Genomic DNA, 23044 nt, shown 5'->3' with positions numbered 1-23044 from the left:
AATATGAATAATGTGCGAATACAGTAAGTATAAAAACCAGCAGTATAGGTGGGCAAAAACATACAATACACGGATACTCATTGCATCAGCAGCAAAAAAAACAAAAAAACAAAAAAAAAACAAGCATAAAAAGCGGGGAAAATAATTCTTGTCTGCGCAACTGGCTACACAAATACAGAGAAGCGTACAAAAATGCCAATGGTGTTGTATTAAATATAATCAGCCATTTAAAACTAACGTATTCGTGTGCTCTTTGAACTCACCGACGTGTGAATATTCAGCTAAAATAAAACAAAAGGTGCTCGAACATTAACATAAAATAAATAAATGAGCCGTACCATGAGAAAACCAACATAGTGGCTTTGCGACCAGCATGGATCCAGACCAGCCTGCGCATCCGCGCAGTCTGGTCAGGATCCATGCTTGTTCGCTTTCAAAGACTATTGTAATTAGAGAAACCATTAATTAGCGAACAGCATGGATCCTGACCAGACTGCGCGGATGCACAGGCTGGTCTGGATCCATGCTGGTCGCAAACCCACTATGTTGGTTTTCTCATGGCGCGGCTCAAATAAATATATATACAAAAATAAACTTAAACAAAATGACGAACATATGAGTAAAAATTAAGGCAAGCATCTGTCATTATGTCACTTATTTGTCTCTAATTTATCATCTTCTTTTAAATTAAACTTCAGCCGCCTTTGATCTTTCCGATATACATGCATCTTTCATATCATGCATTTGCTTGCACGTGTGCGTGGGAGATATAAATTTGAGCTTTATATTTCTCTTGTAAATATTGCAAAAAGTCCTGTTGTAACTGTCTAAAGTGTCACTCTCTAAAAAAAATGTCGTGTACTTAAGAATGAATGGTGTATTTTTTTGTGCTTCATGTTTTGTTAAAAAAAAATACAGAAGAAATTCTTTCGCCAGTCATTTATAAATCTCATCTTCTTGGGCAATAAATTAATCGAATGTTATCAAAATTAATTTTTATGTTTGCTAAACATTATTTATGTTCTATTTTGTGAAGAAAAGATCTGAATGGGAAAATTTCAGTGACCAGAATGAAAACTTCTCTATTTTCTATGTAAATTTTCATTTATGGCGAAGAAAGAATACAGACATCAAAAATAAATTCCCTACAAATTGTAGAGATAAATGTCTCTGATAGGCCAGTTTTAATTAGAAATTCCACGACAAATGTTTCATTTGCACGTAAATTTGTACTCGTATGAAATATTAGTTTTTAAACGAGCATTTCTGATACAGAATACAAAGACCGCGAACACATATTCAGCATTAGGTATGTATATGAAAAATCATTCAACATAATGAAAAAAAAGTTCTATAGTTTAAAATGGAAATTATCTCTTATCACGAATCAATAATATGTACTCATTATGTACAGATGGAAAAAAAGTCACGGATTTTATTAAAACATCAAAGATAGACCTTTATAATGTAACACCTACACTGCATTTATTTCAGAAAGCCAATGTATATTATTTCAACATTGACACATAAGGCGGTGTGTTAGACAAGCAGTATTTATGTCAAGTACAAATCATGATTCAAATGCGAATGTTTAAGTAGCAATGTCGTTGTTTTTTTTTTGTTGTTTTTTGTTTTGTTTTTTTTGTTGTTTTTTTTTTTTGTTTCTTTTTTCATGAATGATTCTCAAAAAACGTTGTTTGGAGGAGAGTCTGAATAACTGGCAAAGAACAAAAGAAGACAAATGCAGTATAGATAGTTTGTATTTTAAAGGAGTAATATTCATTTGAGGCTGCCTATGTAACATCCGTAACGCTTGTTTAATATACAATACGTTATCTGTATAAAATTTAAAGTGCACTAAACGGCTATAGCTGAGTAAATGATTTTTTTAAACCGATGTTGGTACTTGAATATGTATGTCCGTTAGTTCTACCTACGTAACATTCGTAACGCTCTTTGTAGTATACAAGTAACAAGATATTTATGTTGTTATCAATTAAATACCTACCTGGTACGAAGGAGAGTGGTATACACACAGGGATGGTAATGTTGTTAGGCCAATCAAAATGTTGAACAGCACATATCTTGTCAGTTTTACACATCATTTTGTATTTCTGAAATTAACAAAACATTTTATGACGTTACGGTACACTACGACTACATTAGTCATACCAAATGTTCGTTCTTTTGTAACTGTTATTTTAACATACATCCCAAAAACTTTGTAATCATTCTATTTGTTCAAATGTGATAACATACTGTGTAACGTATTCTGACACTTTCAGTCAAGGTGTGGAAGTATATGGGCTTTATATCGTGTTACATGTTATCCATATTGATAGCATATACTTTCTGGGTACTTCCCCTTACTATCTGCATAACTTTTTACTGTGCCTTAGTGAACACGTGTAATTAAATGTTTTTCCAGTACTGTCACTTACGTTACAGTAAATGTTATCCGTATTAAACTGAGGAAAGTCAAATAAAAATATGTATATCAGTTGAAATGTTGCTCATACAGGACTAGGGCCACATAAGAAATGAGTAAACAAAATGTTGTCACTTACTTTACATAACGCTGGGGCATCATCGTCAAGCGTGATTCTAGGAATGCCCCGGACCTAAAATAACAAAATATTTATATAATTTTACAATTCTTTCAACGTGAAAACATCTGAAGTAACTGCAACTACAGTATAACAACATCCATTGTTATGTCTACATTTGTAGACAAGTTCAAAGGCGGCCGCTCAAACCGGGGGTTGCGTGTTCTAGCCCCTCTGGGGTCACGACCACGTCTTCTCATACGACACCAGTACTGTTTTTTTTTCCAGGAAGCGGACTCGAAAGTTGTTCAAATAAGCTTGAAGCTGTTATCACAATCGGGCTAATATAAATTAGTATAAACTAAACTAAGACAAGTTCAAGTTCAGCTTATACAGGAGAAAGGTTTTCGATTATGCAAATGTCAAATTTTCACAAGACATAGTAACGATGACTTTTGAATGTTGGCGTATTGCAATAGAACACACTTTTGAAACTTTGAAAAAAGTGTAATTTTAACATGTTTAAAATAATCATCATTATATCCTTAAGATAACATTTCGGTAAACCTTTTTATCTTTGAAAACTTTACCTATTTATAAATACACTGTTGAGAATGTGTATAAGAAATTACAGGGTAACGTAGAGGTCAGACAAGTGCTTCCCAATGTGAATTGCGAAGTGTCTCACACCAGTATCTATTGTTGACCGCGTAATTTGAACCACTTATTGAACATGTCTTTATACAAAAATAGGTAATTCTATTAAAATTGCATTGTTGACCACGGCGTATCCGTTCAACAGGTGTTAGACGGCGGATAATTTCTCTCAACAACTTACACAAGCACTAGAATTGGTTTAATATTGGCTTAATTCTGATTAATTTGCTGAAATGATTCATGAATGTACTGAAATGTCCTGTGGAAAAAAATACGCGACTCCGTAAGACCAAAAAAATAGTACTTAATTGTATGTAGTTAAGTGCAGAATATCGATGTTATAGACTGAATTTTCCAGTTGGGGTCTGCTCATTTTTTCTCTCGGATTGGCACTTACTTTTTTATTTGCAAGACATAGTATTTCTGTTACACAAAATATGCAGAAAAGAACTTTTTTTTAAATAACGATTCTTCTTCATGTCCACACTTCTACAAATGAGTCGCGCCATGAGAAAAACAACATAGTGGCTTTGCGACCAGCATGGATCCAGACCAGCCTGCGCATCCGCATCTACGTGCAAAAAGGGAGATAATTTAGTTTAAACAAAACTTATTGCATACAAAAGAGCGTCCTCGTCTATCACGGCTTCTTCGTAGACTCGAGATGAAGGGAACAGAGAACCACGGTAGACCTCTGGTAAGTGAGAATGATTAAAGGAAGGTAATTGGACATTTGAATCTGGTACCTTACTACTTAATTTGTATCTATAAACTGTAAAATATGAGTGGAAATATGAATGAGTTATTGAAAGGCTGCTTGGAAAAAAAGTCCTTTATGAATGATTTTGACCATCTTATTTGCGTTAAAAAATTGACCATAAAACTGACCATTAAAACTTAAACTATCAGTTTACAAATTATCATTTCATATCAAATGGACTGTCTGGCTAGCGGTAAGCTGTCAATTTATTTTACACAAATAAAAGGATTTCATATCAATTCACCCCTATTCGTTATGTTTATTTTACTTAAAGTTGTTTATTTTTCGGCCGTTTGATTTTGGAGCTACTGGAATTTCGGATTGTCTGAAATATTTTGTAGACTTGTAGCACTATAAAGCAATAAAATTGGTCCTAACAAAAATGAACATCGAAAAATAGCGAATGAAATAATGCAGACAAAAATTGACAACCTAAATTGTCAAATGTTCACCCTTTCTGGAGCCGAAGGAAAATATTATAACACTTTTTTTTCAAAATATTACTTAGTTTATTGGTATTATTATTATTAAACAAGTGACAGTGAAGTCAACTTCATATAAAAAAAAAATATACATAAAAAATAAACAAAATATATATCTCATTATATCCTTTTTTAAAATAGTTTCTTTTTATTGATTCCGAGTATGCTGTTGTAAACAGTATGTTATGTAATTACAGAAAGCTAATTCATCTCTATTCAAATACAGTTAACGTGTGCTAGTCTACCCGTGAAACCCGTGCATGTACTTTAACCTGCGAATACAAACCAACTTTGAATAAAAACCACGGATTGGTTTTACAGTACATGTATATTGTTTCCGATATTGAGCTTAACAGAATTGCTTTTCATAACTAAACAACAGAAGTATTTACTGATAAAAGAAACCTAAAAAAAATTTGTTTGCGTCTTATTAAAAAAGTCTCGAGCTAAATGAGCCAAAACGAAACCACATCAACTTCGTTCCATTAAGTAAAAAAATGTTTAATCTTGTTAGATAATGGTACTTAAACTTGGTTGAGAGAAATTTTTCACCCGAGAAATGTAGTTAAGATACCGGTACTCATTTTTGTGAGCATTTTAATGTTTCACTTTTTCTCATTGATAAAAAGTGTCAAAACAGAAACGAAGCAAATCGCGTCATTAGATTACATGTAAATCACTTAAATGTAAAAACAGCAGGATAAAAAATGCACGCAACACAACAAAAGAAGTAAAAGCGGCTAGAAAATCACGCTAACGTATCTGACTATCGGCTTGACGTTGACGTACACTTTGGCCCATGTATGGTTCGTTATCACAGTGGGGACCATATGCCAAGCCCAAGGATCAGTATGCGATCCCAGTTACGAGTTCATTGGATGATCTAAGGAACTCATAGATATTGGAATCACAGACCGTACTATTAAGTTTTGTGCACTGAAAGTTTGTATTTTTTAATTATTTCAAAAGGCTTTCGAATTTAGAATTTAATCCATTTTGGTAGCTTTTGAAGGTGGCATTGTCAATAAGGCGACAAACCTTGTAACAAAGTTTATATCACATTTTAGACATAAATGACAGATCATCCAATTCTCCTAATTTTTGGGGAAAATATGAGTTTTCTCAATGGCTGATGACTTTAAATATTAAGTGATCATAAAAAGCGGACAGATGATGACATATTGTAAGAATATTACCTGATCCATTTGACTTTATTTGCAAAAAAACCCCCCAAAAAAACGGTGTTTTATAGTCAGTCATCAACTATAGTACAAATGGTTGTTTTGTTAAGTATGTCCATCACTCAGCCTCGTTATGTACTAGCATAGGTTGTGAATGTCATTTTTTTATATCCAAAATGTTCAGACGCTTGTTTCGAAATATTATGAATGTGGAATACTTTCATTTAAGTGTTTTTGTTGGAAGACTGTAAAAGTTTATGTTAATTCAATGCTTTTGAAATGTATTTATAACGGAGCATGACCATTCAACATTTCTCAAATATGACATTTATGGCAGCCTACTCAAAATTATCAAGTTATTTAATAAGATCTGTAACTAAACTATTTGATACCATCAAATTACTTTAACGCATACTGATTTTCTCTTTTAGCAAAAGTAGATACATATTTAAAAAAGGACTGATGTTTGCCAAAAAAAAAAATACCGTTAAAGGGAGATAATTAAAAGCTTTACGTCACCTTAATTTCAGCTTCTGCTATACTTTTAAAGATTAAAACAGTTAATATTTTCTTAAAGAAAATGATTGTATAAATATAATTGACTTAATGTGCTGTAAATGTGAAAATGTGAATAAAATGTTGTTTTCGTGAGAGAACAAAATTTGCTTTCCATGATAAATGTAAATTTAAATTTTAAACAACATTATCATGATTATGTAAATGTTGTATTAATGATTTGTGAATGTTACTTTCCTTACTTAATGGACGAAAAGTAATTCACAAGAAACAATAAATCTAGTTATCAGGAAGCATGTAATTAATAACCAACAACTACACTTAATATATTTTACTACTAAAACAAACAAAAACACAGTGGCTAAATAAACTCACATGTCTCGCGCACAGCTAATTACCAGTACAGATGTTTTACCTATTCATATGGTATTAAATATATGAACTTCTGTAACGGTGAGACACGAGAACAAAAAACTATTATCCAATTCATCAAGAAAGCACACAAATACAAATTACGACATGAAATGTAAAAAAAAAAAAAAATAATAAAAAATACAAGACTATACATAAATGGTTTGCATGTAAGTAATTATGAATTTACAAGTACGTCTGCAATACAGTCCTCGTAACTTGTGAACGGTCATAGTTGCTTCTGTGGTTGACTCCTTTTACGCTACAGAATGAAAAGCGCCCCCTTCTTGCTAGTATTTATTACAAAGATGTTCGATTAATTTGAATACCTGTTTTACAAGGTCACTGTCAAATTTCGTCCAGGATGAGTTTCAGGCCACATAGATTTACATCATATTAATATATGTACCGTCTGAAATTTTATAAGGTTTACTGAAAGGTAATATCTTGGTCGGAAATACGACAATGAAATTGAAAACCCACACAAACGCAGTGTGATACGCAATTTTTCATCTGTTATTTAATAAATATTTTGAAGAAATTCCGCCATGTCATGCTATCGCACACTTGCATAATAAATATTAGCATTAAAATATACAATTTAACATGTTTCACTTATGCACATGCTTTCAAGGATAGAGTTTATAATGGTATTTATGAGTTAACTGCAAAAGAAGCTAATGGTGGGGGATAAATAATAATTATCTATAATTATACATAATGCAGTTTAGTTTACATGTATGGCTGCATATTTAATTCACTTGCTTTATAATCAGTCTGAGGTGTTTTGGGTTGATTTACGCTCATGTAAATATTAAAGTATGAAAAAAAATTAAATTTTAATCAAATTTGATAAATAATGTTTACGTGTCTTGTTTCTGTCCCTGTCCTGGAAGACCGTACATACCGTCTAGATTCTTCGTTTCTTTTAGACGGATTCTGTAACGTACCATAACACCGTCACTTCGTAATTTTCAAGAAATGATACAAGAATGTAGTAACATAAATCTATGTTTGAGTAAAATGAGAAAGCTGTTTAAATTATTTCAAATGTACAAATAGTTTATAAGTAGTATGGTAAAGAAATGAAGGAAGAAAAAAAACTGCATTGTCATAACGGCAAACAGGCTCGTTTGCACAAGGCGAGCGGTCAGTAGGTCGCCTATCCGAATGTAAATTATACTTGTTTAAGAAAACGTTCTCACGATATTTTTTATAAAGGTTACTATCAAAACCATGAGATATTAGTTTCGTCAAGTATAAATTATTAAAAGCATATTTAAATCGACTTCCTATAGCCTTGTGATATCTTAAGTTTAAGAGTTCTCAGATAAACACACACTGTCGCACGTTATGCCGTGCACATAACTTTGTGGTTTTATATTTGACACAAGAATGCTTTGCGGTTTCAAATAAAATACTGGATCTGATTGTCCTATACATTCGTATTGTCTTGTTTATCCTGGTTTTCAACAACTTTTACTAATTTTCACAAAGAAAAAATTGCAAAAACGTCGAACCATACAACGGGTATATTTTTGATATATTACAAAGAACTCAGTATTTCGGTATATCTATTTACAAGCACGTTCCAGAAGGCAGCCCGAGTGTCGGATTGGCCTGCTCGGCAACCAAACCTACCACAAATATGTAGCGCATTCCAAATTATTGAATAGCCAACATAATTGCCTGTCATATCTTATACCATACTGTATTATTCCACCTATACCACTCCATTTCAAAATTACGTCCTACAACCAAAAAAGGAGAGCATGTTCCTCAATTGACTAAACAGGAATTTTGCGTAAAATGGCTATTATTCATGTGTATTATATCTAATAGAAAGGAATTCAATGGGCTTTTATTAAGTACGCATGAAGTAAATAAATCCAATTCAATGAAAAATATTTAGGTTTCATTTTTAAGTAAGATTTTTAGCTGTGTCATGGAGTAATTTTATGGAATGAGTAGTAAAATGTTGAACGGGAGGATGATGATCGTTGAGTGATGACTTCTTTGTCATTTATTGTTTCTTTGTTAAAGTTCAAATTTTACTGTTTTTGTTTGACATAAAAAAAGGTTAATTGAATCTCTTAAATGTTGTCAGCGAAGACCGAGAGGAAAATGGCAAAGATACTGGTAATGATGTTGCTCATTTACGATGATGATGATGATGATGATGATGATGATGATGCTTCTGTTGCTGCTACAAAAGATGAAGATGATAGTAGTGAAAATAACGACGGTGGTAATGGTGAAAATGATTTTAATAACGTTGATCATGTTGACGAGGCCAACTATAATGAAAATTATGATGAAAAGGATGGTATTCATGATGACGATGATGATGATGATGATGAAGCCGCTTAAATTATACTAATACTGATGCTAGTGACTGTTCTTACAATGACGATGAAAAGGAGAAGAAGATGGAGAGGGAGAGGGAGGGGTACGACGAAGATGACGAGAAGGGGGAGGGATGGAGAAGGGGGAGGGAGACAATAAAGATGATGACTTCGGGTATGCTGAAGATGATGATGCATATATTAATGCAGATCATGATAAGACACTGAACGGTTATACGTGTGAAAGTTAAGCGGTTGTTGTCCAACCCCATCCTGGTATTTTCTGTATTCAATCAAAAACTTATAAAATGGACAATAAATATGCACTCCATTTGCCAAATTTAATGGTTAAAATATATACCAAATATATAATATACAATCCAAAAAATTACCAGCGCGTGTCATGATGAAGCCACCCGTAGCTTTATTAGGGATATTTTTCAATCTTCGCCTAATAAAACATTACCTGCTGTTCAACTGAAACCAAAAACAGCAGCCAAGTTACAACCATGACAAACTCTACACTGTAATTGGGGCATTTTTTGCTGTCTTCTTTTTTTTGTTTCATTGTCCCTTGACACATTGAATCGATGTTTTCTGTCTTGTAAAATTTCATTACCGTAATAATCATTGCCTTTAACAGAACGTTTCGAGTGTATGTAAATATATCAGCTTACAAAACAGAAGTATTTTGTAGGTGAAAACACCTGTGCTTAAATAAAAGTGTTACATGATTATTTGAATCCCGTTCTCTCATTCTCTCTTTATGAAAAGAAAAGAGAAAACAGAAAGTTTTGTGCCAAATACCAAACGAAATTCCTCAAGAGTAACCTGGACTTTTAGGTTGGGCGGAGTGCTTTATTTTTAGAGCAATTACTTAAACAATTTACCTAAATCAACGTTTGAAGTGATTTTCCGTGAAAGATTTCAGTAATTATACAATGAAGGCAAATTAACCATAGCGTATTTTGACCCACCTAAATAATATATTTATTCTATTAATTCTTTCGTACTGTTTACCTCTTCGAACTTTAAGATAATCGTGCATTTATAATACAACCCGACATTGGACTGACTGACTGACTGACTGACTGACTGACTGAGACTGACTGACTGACTGACTGACTGACTTGACTGACTGACTGACTGACTGACTGATTGACTCATTCATAATTTACTTTTCACTGCTATCTGTATTAGTAGGAAAGGCCAAACTCAATGGTAATTTTTGCGAGTAGATCTGTCTTTAACTCTTGAACAACGTTCCTTAGTGGGCAACTACGTGCGCGTTAGCGTGTTACTACGTCATTATGTTTAAATACGTATTTAATTCAGTATCTTATAATAAATTATGTCGAGACTTGCATTATATCATAATTATAATCATTTTCGTGCAGGGAACGTTGATCAGAATATGAATCTGCAGTAACAGAACTTAAGAAATTAAAAAAAAAATGACGCGGATGGTCCCTTTTCACGTGACAACTCAGACGCAACACCTTAGTTCAATTTGTATTATTTGCTAAAGCATTTTAGGGTGACTTTTTTATTTCATAATCTGCTATATACACATTGTAAGATTGGTTTTAACAAGTCTTGTAAAATTTTATGATTAGGTATGCAATTAAACCAAATTAGGTCAGTAAGAGTTCAATGAATTGCGTTTTCGATCTTTTTTAAGCTAAATTAACATGAAAATTTGATGACATAAATTTCTGTCGTCTGCTCAAATTGAAAACACCAGGCCATTAATTCCAGACGGGTACAATGAAATGTCCTGACTTTGAAATTAAACACGGAGCAGCAGAGGGTTGGGTAAATATATCTGTAAATTGACAGACGAGAGAATATTGTCTAAATAACAATGAACTTAAGGAAAGTAAAGAGAAATTAAGACCCCCAACTAGCGGCTTCAAATGAGACGGTGCGTATTAACATGTTATCATGAGAAAGCAGGGGAACATTACTCTGTATGGATTCAGACGGAAGAATTTCAGTCATTGTTATATCAAAAAGATATTGTCTAATCTATGTTTTATGGCATGTTAAACTATTGTAGTCTAACAAAACTTCTAATTATTTTCTCAAAATTAAAGTCCCGCTAAGTCGCCTTCACAGGAACGTGTAAATTACCGTATGACTAAGGAATTCAATTTTGCGATTGCTTGTAAAACTAATTGAATATATATATTTTTTTATTATTTTATACATTGTAGTTTTGACGCGTGACGCCGTGAGAAAATAAACATACTGGGCCACAGTTTACTTCGGGGGTATCTGGATTAGTTTACTCTTCGTTCTAGCACATTATCATCGTCTCTTTGAACTGAGACAATATGTATAGGAAACAGCGGCAAATATAGCTCCGCGGTCACTCCGCGGTCACTCCGCGTTCACTTCGGCTTCTGACTGGTCGCTTGAAATCGTTTAACGTTGCAGTCTGCGGGAAAAAAAAGACAGAAGAGTGACTTACGTAACTGAAAATGAGTCGCAAAGCACTTTCATTTATAAGCTCTACAATATAAAAACCGTGTTGTTAAGAGACTCCTTCAGCCAGTTCTTTGCTGCCGAGAATTCTAGCTAAAGCATTATCAGAAAATAAGAGATGAAAACCAGCTTATTAAAGCCCGTAAAGATGATTACCCCACCCTCTATTATTCTTTGATAGTTTCGTCAGATTTCAAGCAAAAGTTTTGAGTTGCTGCCAAACGACAGATTAATTTCTATACATCTCTCTTACACAGAATTATTTCTTGTCTTTATTTTAAGGAGAGTTACTAATTTGATTTCACGTTCAAGTTTTTTTCATTTGCGATGTATAAACTGCATAAGTAGTACTTGTAGTAAAGACTGCAAATCCATTTCCACACACTTCCCCTTGTTCTTGTGCTTGCCATTTATAAAGGACCAACATGGTACCTCGATTTTTAAGTGAATAAGGGTGGAATATTTGGAGCTGTGTGTGATAAAAATCGCTGCAACTTGGTTGCATAGTCCGCTGTCCGTCACCACTAGGTGTTGCAGACAAGTGTAACTTAGGTACAGGGACAGGTCATCCGATTCATAGGGACCAGTCGGTTGTGGCCTGAATACCAACCATAGTAGGTCGAAATAAAACATATAAACACAAGAAACCGTTTAATAAATTAACCAGACATTGTCGTCTGCATATTAACATGCAGCTAAACGGACTCAAGCGACAAAGGTCTTTAAAACAGCGCCGTTATGCTCTCAAAGTACAAATTTGTTCAAATTTATCTCCATTGTAGTGACAACACATGCGTTAACTCGACCCCTAACTGGCTTTGGATATATTTCACACCACAACACTGACAATATAAACACGTTAATCTGTTTTTATTGACACGTTCAAGTAGGTTGAAAATATTCAAGATCATATTTCTAATTTTTGATAACAATTGAAAAATATTTAAACTCTCTAGAAGTAGCGTAATTTCAAGCTGAGGCAATATCTAAGTATTTCACGAATACATACATATTATAATATTCATCACCGCGGGCGATCATCGACGGCATGCTTGAATATTATAAAGAAAAACGTTGCCTGAAAGAACCATTCCTGATTTGAACAAAACTGACTCGCGTTTCAGAAAAAAAGAAAATATGAACACCCGCACGCTTTCTATTTAATGCACGCAAATGAAGTTTGTGTTACAACCAATTCACCGCCATGATGTAGGATAATAACTGCAAAAATTCGTCATATTTCAAAAAGCAGATTAAAAGATTTAAGAAATTTTAATCCACCATTTTGAAAAAAAAAGTATTTTTACTGAATAAAAACCAATTCGCCGTTGATATATTAGGCGACATGGCATTACAAAATACGGACCTAATTTTACAGGTTTTATTCAAAGTGTCATATAACATTTGTAAATCTTATATAACACAGACTTGTAGGTACTATATTACACAGCGAAATTTAAGCTTTATGTTGCATTACAGACTGTTGTACTAAACTCAACACCTTGTTTCTTTATATAGAAATAATTACAAAAATGTCAGGCATAGCTAGTGCACGAAAAATGCTAGTGCTAATGGCCAGACCAAAAAAAAAGAAGGGTATAATGTTATAAAACAGTTTTGAGACCTGTCGAAGGATGTTTATCCCTCACTTTTAAGCTTGAACTCGGATGCTGGAGGGCTGAGTCTTGAGCCCATGATTCCAGCCACCACAATACCAAAGTTCAAAATGGCATCTTCTTGCTAGATACTTATTCATGAGAAAAGATATCAGTTTCATTTAACATACTTACATAACTGAAATGTAATATGTCGCCTATGTTGAGGAAAACAGTTGCGCCTGTGATGGTATAAATACAACCATATTGTCGCCGGATGATGTATGGATGTGTACTACAAAATGTTAAACCGAACACCACAGTAAATGTTTAATTTTATTCATGTGTGAACGAATATTTCGTGTAGGGGTGACATAAAAAATCTGAAATTTTATTTTTAAAAAAATGGCATGGTTTTTAATTATTAATAGTTAACAAAAACAACAATATTCTGAGACCATGTTTGAGTTGAATTCCTGTATCTTTTACAACAACTCTCCTGTTTTTCGGGGCAGACCTTCGGTCTAATATGAAACGAGGAGTTTGCAACATTTCACTTTTAACAATCTCAAGGACGAAATGAAGTCTTAATTTAATGTCTCGCAGTTCCTGGGCATATTTTCCGTTTATAATGGCATTTCTTTTTAAAATAGAACCAAAAGTGTAATATCTTTTAACCTGCTAAAGTCTGAAAAATTGTAAGAATTGAGGGAAAGACTTGCAGTTTTAAGAAATGTTATATACAGTTTATCGCGTCGAATGCAGAATTACGATATCAAATTGGGATCAATTCTTGTCTACGTTTTATTACATTTTCTATTAAAGGAGAGTAAAATGTCAAGACCTCATACTGTTTCATTTAGGCTATTGAAGTCTTAATCGATTGCTCTTCTGAATATGCACTTAAAACCCAATAAACTGTTCGTGACAATAGAGTTACCTCTCATGCAACGGCTCTCCGAAATTAGAAACCACTAAAGGTGTTGCAGGTGACAATAATGGCGGCGGGTGGTAGCAAGACGACATATTCTGATGTTCAAAAATAATCGAAAAAGCTCTGCTTTGAAAACAGAACAGGTAACTATAAAGTAAACTGACATATCGAACCATCTTACCGTAATGCTCCATACAATCTTTAATTTAAAATTGCTGTGTGATAAAAAAATAATATTCACACTGATAAATCATCTACTTCCAGCATCACAAAATTAAATTATTAAAAGATAATTTGAAATGGTGTGAGAAATCCAGGAGAATAAACATCGTTTTACATGATTACAGGGCCATATTAAAACCTCATAAAACTTGTCATTAATTCTTGTCATAATATCTTCTCTTAACTTTTTTCTGTCATATATTTTATGCCTAAGTTATTACTGGAGATGCTGATTTATGTATAAACTATTAATTTACTCTCAAAACTGTTAATAAAAAGCTACAGCTTGTGGGGAAGATGTGAGACATTCTGATGTAAATGAACGTAATTAGATAGCTTAACACAGGATTCAGTAACCAATTATCATAGCAATCTTCTATTAATATAATCTACTGAAATATTTTCATTTTTTGACACTTATTAATTTCCTTTTACCTGTTTACGATGCCCTAGCTTTCTTCAGTGCTACTAAAATTAACTAGAGCTATCACCAAAGGCGATTAATATCCCAAGACGCCGCTATAACACGGGGAAGTGAAATGTTGTGATCATGACCTCTAGGCTAAGCTATCTGACTTGTAACCACCAAGTGTGACCCTGACCTTGGACCTGGTTACCTGGATGATGCGCTATGCACGTCGTCTTGGTCAGGTTCACAACTGTTGTTAGCTCTATGGAAACCTTCCAAGCGGTTTAGATACTTTGGAATGGACACGAAGTTTAGCTATTTGACCCTTGACCTCCAAGTCTGACCTTGCATTGGTTGTGCACTCTGCGCGTCGTAAATTTGATACTAGTTTTATTAAATCTTCCCAGCTGTAAGGAAGCTATTTACGGAGCGGATACGATTGACGGACATGCTTGCACACAACATAGCCCGCATCTATTTTTGTACCTGTGGGTATAAAAAAAATGAAACAGCCTAAAATACGCAATTAATTTTGTTTAGGTAGCCTCGTAAAAAGTCTAAAATCGGACGTCATTGCAATTTAAATAAAGAACTTCAAAACAAATACGAATCTAAAGATGTTCAAAACCTTTGCTCAATAAAAATATTTTCATTTCGAGTTCAAACAATGATTTCTTGTGTCTATACGTAGCTTTTATGTATCAGTGGGTGATCTTTACGATCTATTATCACACAGGTCAATCAGGGTCAAAATCTTGTCGAAATTAATTTCATGAACCATAATTGATAAGTACACATGTTTCTACATGCGCGAATGTGTAGATATTGCATCTATCAGATAGCTGGTGCGGCGCCACGCTAGGCAGTTGTGCGAAATAAATCCTGCATCCGAGACTAAACCAGATTAAGCAGTTGTTCAACATAAACATCCCAAAAAAGCTGTCACAGACCAAGCAAATTTTAGTTTCTTGCCATTCAACTTGGATCAGACATGTTCAAATCTCTTGTACCTTTGTGAACGTCAATTAAAAACAGAAAAAAAGACAGACAGAACCCAGCTTATTATTTTGTTATAAAATATTAGTATGTGATCATGTCCATGCTTTACAACAGATGGTATATAGCAGTTCTAATGTTCGGTGGATTTTGATCAAACTTTATATTAAGCCTCATTAGATAATTTACCCTGATTACATCGTTCACATATCAATTATATGTTTAAAGCCCACAGCACTAACATCATATGTTTGATTGTGTACCTTTGTAAATTACGTTTCGACATGGCAGTACATGCATCTGTCTTCGATATCATCGCCCTTACTGTTTGATGTCAGTACGAAATGAAAATTTGGTCAATGGCAAAGTGACAAGAAACAAATGTTTTATCTGGCCTGTATGCCGAACGGATTTACGAGAACATTGGTCAGTAAATTGTTCAAATGCCATAGATTGTAGCTTGCCTACAGACGCATGAAAATTCCGTGAGTTTTAAAATATGAAAACATTTGTTAGCGAACCTCTCATCTGACATTAAACATACTGGCAGTTAATGCTCGAAAATCTACGAGTACTTTCATTTTTTGGCGTATCTGTGTTGTTTTTGCACTTAAAATATTTGTACCTATATTTAACAAACAGCAGACTTCATAATCATGCACGTGCACAGTCCATCATAAATGGGTAATTAAAATGTCACAATTTTGCGATATCGCGCAAGAATAATATTACGGTTAGAACTGAAATTAGATCATTTTTATAGTTCTGATGGTTTTGTGAAAGCGCAAATATAACAGAAAAGCACAACAGACTTTCTCACTGCGAATGAAAATATTTTGAGCAAATATATATTCAATGTAGAGTGTTCAATGTATATTAAAAACTATATCAAATTCACCATCTGTGTTTCTGAAACGTTAATCATTCTTTTTTTAACTTTAAATTTGTCCACGACCTTAATATTGATTTGCCGTTCACAATGTTTCTTATTGACTATCATGTAGCATATAACGTTTTACGAAATTTTATTCACTACATCCTTAAAATCTTCTACACTACCTTAAACAGAAACTCGGAGAATTATGTATTATTTTCTTTCTATTAAAAAAAAAATAACCAACACATGTAATTAGTGCTTGAACATGGAGAAAATTGTTTTTGCATGCAGCATGCCGACCTCCAAGAGGCATTAACACATGTCTTTTGCTTTTTTGTTTTAAAGCACCATGTTAATGTTGATAAAAACAGACAAAAGTTGTGAATCATTTTGAAAAGGAGCGATCTGACTGATTGAAACCAAATGTTTGTAATGAATGAAGCCAACGCAGGCGAAAAACAAATTTCTCACCAAACGCATTGCTTTTCTAGCTTTATTGCCCAAAACATCCATCAAAGATCTATTTTTATGTTTCTTTTCACCATGTTTCTTACCAATTTGTCATATTTCACAGCCCTGTGTTTTTATACAAAATGTAAATTGTGTATACATACATCATTTCCTTCACTTTATGGTGCCGCCAAATGCTGAAAGAATGCTTCCATAACGTTGCGTACATTTTCTTTCTTTTTTTTTCTTGTTTGTATAAGCGACTCGTTTATTTATTATAAACTGCCAGTTTATTTGTTGCCTGTCTGACAAGCCAGCTGGAACCCGGTTTGTTTGGACATAACAGTTACTGAATTATAGATTAATGGGCCATTTATTGAGTTTCTGGTAGAGCAGGTTGTCTGATAGTAAATTTATATATTATCCTAATAAATATTATCCAGTATAAATCTTCACGTGTATTTGAAATAAATCACATTCTTGTCAAGCAGCAGCCTAATTTTGATCAATGTATATGTAAGAAAGTAGATCAACTGATGATGCTGTTGAACTCCTGATATTATATAAAAATGCCAGACTTTAGGCGTTGGTCTTTGTACGGGAGTTCATGTCATGGTCTGTGGAAAAGGGCCCTTTCCGGTATTTATTGAATGGCAGAACTGGGAATTCTGTGTAGAGACAGAGGGAGAGTTTTGAAGAGTTAGGCATAAACACACTAAAAGTTGGCCTTTTTATTCTTGATTATAATTTTGAACACTTTTCCAAGGACTGTACTCCACACCATGACATTTTTCAGTGTTAAATAAAAATCAAAGGAAACGCGATGATCACGTTTGATGCAAGAAAAATATTTCACATTCTAACTCGGGTATATTGTAAATGAGCTATAATAAATGAATGAGATCCCAAATTGTAATTGTGTTGTTTGGCCTAAGATTTCATGATAAATTTTGGAGGAAAAAGATGTTAGCAAAATGCCAAGCATGGAACCTGCTCTGTGATTTCAGCATGAAATTGCGATAAAATTACAGCAATAATGCTCAACAGAGCAAACTAAAACTAAAGACTTATTTAATCTGCCATAATGCGAAATGATTTTTTTTGTGTGTAATTTTTTTATACTTAAACATTTTGGATCGAATGTTGACAAGCGGTGTATGTAATATAATGGATGTCAACAGTATTTTTTTTGGAAATAAAAAACAAATGTTAGGAAAACATTTTCAGAGCAAACCATAATTTTGCTCCATTCCAGTCACATAACAGGCCAAAGCAAAGAAACAATCACCATCTTACTGATTGCCACTCATTAGTTTAACAAATGGTGAAGGGGTAAATATTATGGATAATAAATAATCATAATTGTGAAACAAGTGATAGCTAAGACAATAACCTGTCACGAACCGCATCATCAACGCGCGTGCCAGCAGCCATTTTATATATCGCTGGACTGTGTAACGACTTTTACATTAACCACCCAATTAGCGCAATGAAAATGTTAGAACCAGACTACTTAGTGATTGATGAGGATCGGTGATTTGTATGAAAAACACTTTCAGGAAAAACAGTAAAACCATGTGTATCTATATGAATTGCACAACTTATTATCAAATATATTGCGAGAATCAGACGTAGTTATGCATAGAGTAGATAATATTTATCTAACTAATGTACTTCCTTGAATCTGTTTTGTCTATAGTTGTTTTTGATTTTTCACCTTTCCATTTGCAAAAATGTTCCAAACCATCAAGAAAAAAAAAACGGGGATAGAAAACTGAATGACAGACTTATGTTAGTCGTCAATTTACAGCTAATTCGGCATGCTAAACTTGTGTTTTTTTCTAGATTACATCTGTATTATAAAAACCATGGAATTGTTTGTTGAAGTTGTGTTTTACGCGTAAATCAGTCGATCTGCTGATATTTGTTCAAAATCGTAAATTGACGAGTAAAATGCTGAGATCGCCCCATCAGTCCGCAGCAACCAAACCTTAAATGATGTTAAAAGTTTTCAAAGAAATAAATTTCTTCGCAACATTAACGCTATGTCTAAAACGAATTTATTAATTCACCAAAGTTGCAGTCAAAGAGTGAACTCATTTTCAAAGTAAATGAACTGTGTTGAAATGCATCTGGTTAGCGCCTGCGGAAACATTACAATAAGATTGTTAATTTACCAGGAAAATATAAACTTATATGCACTGCACAAAAGATTTTGCCATAAAGTTTATAACTCATCTATAAACTCATACCATTTCCCGAAACTAATTTATTTTGGTTCAGAAGAAATTATCGAACACAGAATGTTTCTGTTTTACTAGTGATCTGTTTCTACCCATTTAGCGAGTTATCTTAACAGGCGAGGCAGACATTATACTGATATATTCGGCAGATGTTTCAATCAGATGCTACTGATATGATGTTAAAGCCTCCGAATGGTATATCTTAGACAGCTCAACAAATGTCAATGTAATATTTAAAAAAAAATTTAAAGTAACTCTTCTTGTAGCGTCTTTGTTTAGCTTGTGTTTTGTCTTGTTCCTAGACTGTCATCAGTCGTTAGAGTCTTTAAAAATAAATATCTCTGGCATCAAATCCTCACAAAAAGCACTTTTTGAGAAAAATAACTTAAAATATCTCTTATCTCAGACTCTAACATGAGCCCAGAGAAAAAAGGGTTATCTTAAAATTTATCAGTGTCATTATGAAGAAAGAAATAAACTTTATTACAGGTTATTTGATCTCAACAGACTTTGTATGTCTATTTTGTTCCATGTAGGTTAGTCTGTGTACCCTGGATGTGAGGCTGTTCAAATTTTGTAAAATTATGCCCCTTTCCTTCTCAAAAAATAATCAGAGCCAAGGAAGATCAAGTCAGACTATATAAATTAAAATAAATAAATAAATAAATAAATAAATAGATTACCAAAAAAATAAAAAATATTAACTAGTCGGCGGCCAGGTCGGAGAATGCTATTGGAAAATCATTCATGTTTTGTCAAAATGCGTTGCTTTTTGCTGATGAATGCACCTAAATGCTTTCTGAATTGTAAGAGGTATACTCCAGATTTTTATGTTTCTAGAGTTTTACTTTCAGCAAAAGCACTTACTAAATAATTTTGTTGAAACAGATACAATATTATTGTATTAGGTCACCAATGTTAAGTAGAAATAACGCTTTGAATGTTAAATTACAATTCAATTTAGAAAATGTCAAAGAAATCTTATTTATTAGCGGAGTTCTCTGTGCCTAGAGGAATAGTTTGAGCTTTGTGAGTAGTAGTTACATATTGGTACAGTAGTAACTTTAGATACTACAAACTTGTCTAATGAGCTGCTGCTCTCACAGGCTGCGGAGTACAAAAACTTTGGTTAGGAAATGAAAAGTTTCGTTTGAATCATAAAATTTGTAAATATTATTAAGGATTCAGAGCCTTTAAGCCGTTTATATCATTTTCAATATTTTGTTTACATTTTTGAAAGTCAAACATGCTTGATTACTGACAGGTACTGCAGACGTATTACTGACAGACGATAAAATAAAGCAATGAGATTATAATGTAAATTACAGTTTTGTAACTTAATGGAAGCAATATTTTGTAATATGCATCCTGCCGAAATGGCCTAGGGTTGTTTGTTGTTGTTTTTTTTTTTTCAGAAAGAAAATGGAATGATTGCAGTGTCAAGGTGTTGCCGCTACAAAAGATAGCTGATCAAGTATATTTGTATACATGTCCGTATCTCTTGTTTTCATCTTTCATTATAGTTTATTATATTTTCATTTATTAGGTAAATTGCATTCATTTTCACAATATTAAACAGTCAATATTTAAAGACGAGTGCGTCGCAAGAGTGTATAGTGACTAAATCTTCTCACGTCTAATGAAAATAGAACAAGTCACAAAATGGTATTTTGTAGTTAATTGACTTGACGTATTCAACACTGAAAACAAGGTTAAAACATGCTGACACATAATTGTTTTGACAAAAATAGCATTCTATAAATATTTTAAAATAGCGCCAAAACCGACCTTTGCACAGGTGTTCTCAGCACTAACGGTCATAGTGTTAACAGAAAAACGTAACACCGAGCCAAACAGTGTTGTTCTTTATTTTTGTGTCTATGTTTTGAGTTTGATTCGTATCCCCGTACTTGATATAACACAAGATGTGTATTCCCGTACTTTGCATTACGTCTTCTGCGTATCTCTGTAATTGGCATTACATCGTACTTGGCATTACGTGTTCTGCGTATCCCCGTACTTGGCATTACGTGTTCTGCGTATCCCCATACTTGGCATTACGTCTTCTGCGTATCCCCGTATTTGGCATTACGTCTGCTGTGTATCCCCGTACTTGGCATTACGTTTTCTGCGTGTCCCCGTGCTTGGCATTTCGTCTGCTGAGTATCACCGTACTTAGTATTACGTCTGTTGTGTGCATCACCGTACTTGGAATTTCGTCTGCTTTGTATCCCCGTACTTGGCATTACGTTTGCTGCGTATCCCCGTACTTGGCATTACGTCTGCTCTTGGCATTACGTTTTCTGCGTATCCCAGTACCCGGCATTACGTCTGTTGTGAATATGTATTGTTGACCTTTAATTTGATTGTATTTGCTGTATGGATGATGAGCATAATGCTCAAGTCTGTTCTGTTTTGTTCTATTCTGAAAGCCGTTTCTGTTGGGTTTTAACATTACACCATATAGGTTATATGTGGCGACTTTCCTGCTTGAACCCAGAGTGCTGTTCGTGGCATTATTTCAGACACGGGCTGGTACCTGGGTTAAACCCAAGACAATCATGGCTTCCTCACATGAAGTAACTCTACACCCAAGTTGAGGTTTCAAATCCGCAGTGGTCAAGGGCAAGTTTTTCAAAGTCAGCGACCTTAAGAACTCGGTCTTGGAGACCCCTCTAAATACCATTTATACATGTGGAATTATTCACTTTTGGATTATTAAGTTATATTAAAACATCAACAACATTAATCCATAAATAACAAGGTGTCATTTGGTGACACACTAAAAATTGTATCACGTACGTCGTTTGCCGACAGCAACAAATGACATTACAAAAAAGATGGTCACCCATGAGTAAAGATTTTATTTTATTACACTGACAGGTTGCGTTTATGTTTTTTTTACGTTTATGAGTTTTGTAATTAAGCAGTTTTCATTATCAACATGATAAAACATGTCATTCCCCTTATAAGCCTAGTTAGTGTTTTACATTCTAGGGGTCGCTATGACCCTCACCCCCTGACGCCTACAAACTGTTTTCGAGTCTAAGGATTCTAACGAGTGACTTTAATTTATCCATCTCCAACTTTAAAGACTAAAAGGGGTCGTAACACCGTACGCGAAATTCATAAAATAAGACAAAGTCGGTTTTAAATGAAATTGTATTGTTTTTAATAAAAAAAACTGTTTCAAGAAAGTGTTACCCAGTCGTTTATGCAAAGCCGGGTCGACTCTCTTTCTCTGGAATTTATAGTTAAGAAATTTTTTACTTAATTATCTACTAGAGCAAAACAATCTAAGGTGCCATAAAATGAAAAAAGCTGTAACTTTTTTGCCATTCTTAACAACATAAACCTATATTGACATTAACATCGTACAAAGCACGATCTATATTTTTTTATTTGAAGATTTACAAAACCTTCCCTTACATAATATGAATGATTATTTTATGGAAGATAAATCTCTAAACTCTTTAACAAGGTTAATTTGTCCTTGTCAACTGAATCGAGACATTTTTCACTAGATTAAATACATTAACATTTTATAGCTCATCATATTTTTTTCTACATAATATGCATGTCATAGACAGATTTACAATGCTATTGGTTGCCATGATGTTTTACCGGATGTTTTGATTTTAATGCGCATGCAAATCGAATCAAAATACGGGAAAGTTGCGGAAACCTCCACCAGCAGAAATGGACCGTCTTTTGAGAGTTCCACTTGTAAAGAGTAATATATAATTTGCTTTTAAATCAGCTTTATAATTACTGTGAAGCTCCAGGGGTTCTAAACTAATTTTCAGACCTATGGGTTGGCTAATCCAATTTCAGTATCCGAATTAATAGCCAGTAATGCATTCAGTACGATCTATGTCATTTATCAAACAATGAAGGGGTCAATATTCAAAAAGACATTGCTGTCATTTAAAT

At 33.7% G+C, this 23044-nt stretch overlaps 1 protein-coding gene across 2 annotated transcripts in view; it reads right to left on the bottom strand.

The window, feature by feature from the left end:
• LOC123559423 (histone-lysine N-methyltransferase, H3 lysine-79 specific-like) overlaps nt 1–23044 on the bottom strand; it is a 41623-nt gene that overhangs the window by 6777 nt on the left and 11802 nt on the right. Inside the window, exons 2-4 of one of the 2 annotated variants that reach the window (XM_045351217.2) lie at nt 2568–2621; nt 2009–2114; nt 264–281 (exon numbers count right to left, since the gene is read on the bottom strand). In XM_045351217.2, coding sequence (XP_045207152.2) covers nt 264–281; nt 2009–2114; nt 2568–2621 — 178 coding nt within the window. The remainder of the gene's footprint in view (nt 1–263; nt 282–2008; nt 2115–2567; nt 2622–23044) is intronic. The other variant, XM_045351218.2, reaches the window with a different exon arrangement.

The sequence above is a fragment of the Mercenaria mercenaria genome, chromosome 10 (genome assembly GCF_021730395.1).
Source record: "Mercenaria mercenaria strain notata chromosome 10, MADL_Memer_1, whole genome shotgun sequence".
In the NCBI taxonomy this organism is placed as follows: Eukaryota; Metazoa; Mollusca; class Bivalvia; order Venerida; family Veneridae; genus Mercenaria; species Mercenaria mercenaria.
The sequence above is the reverse complement of the archived record's forward strand: the minus strand, read 5'-3'. Positions and strand labels throughout refer to the sequence as shown.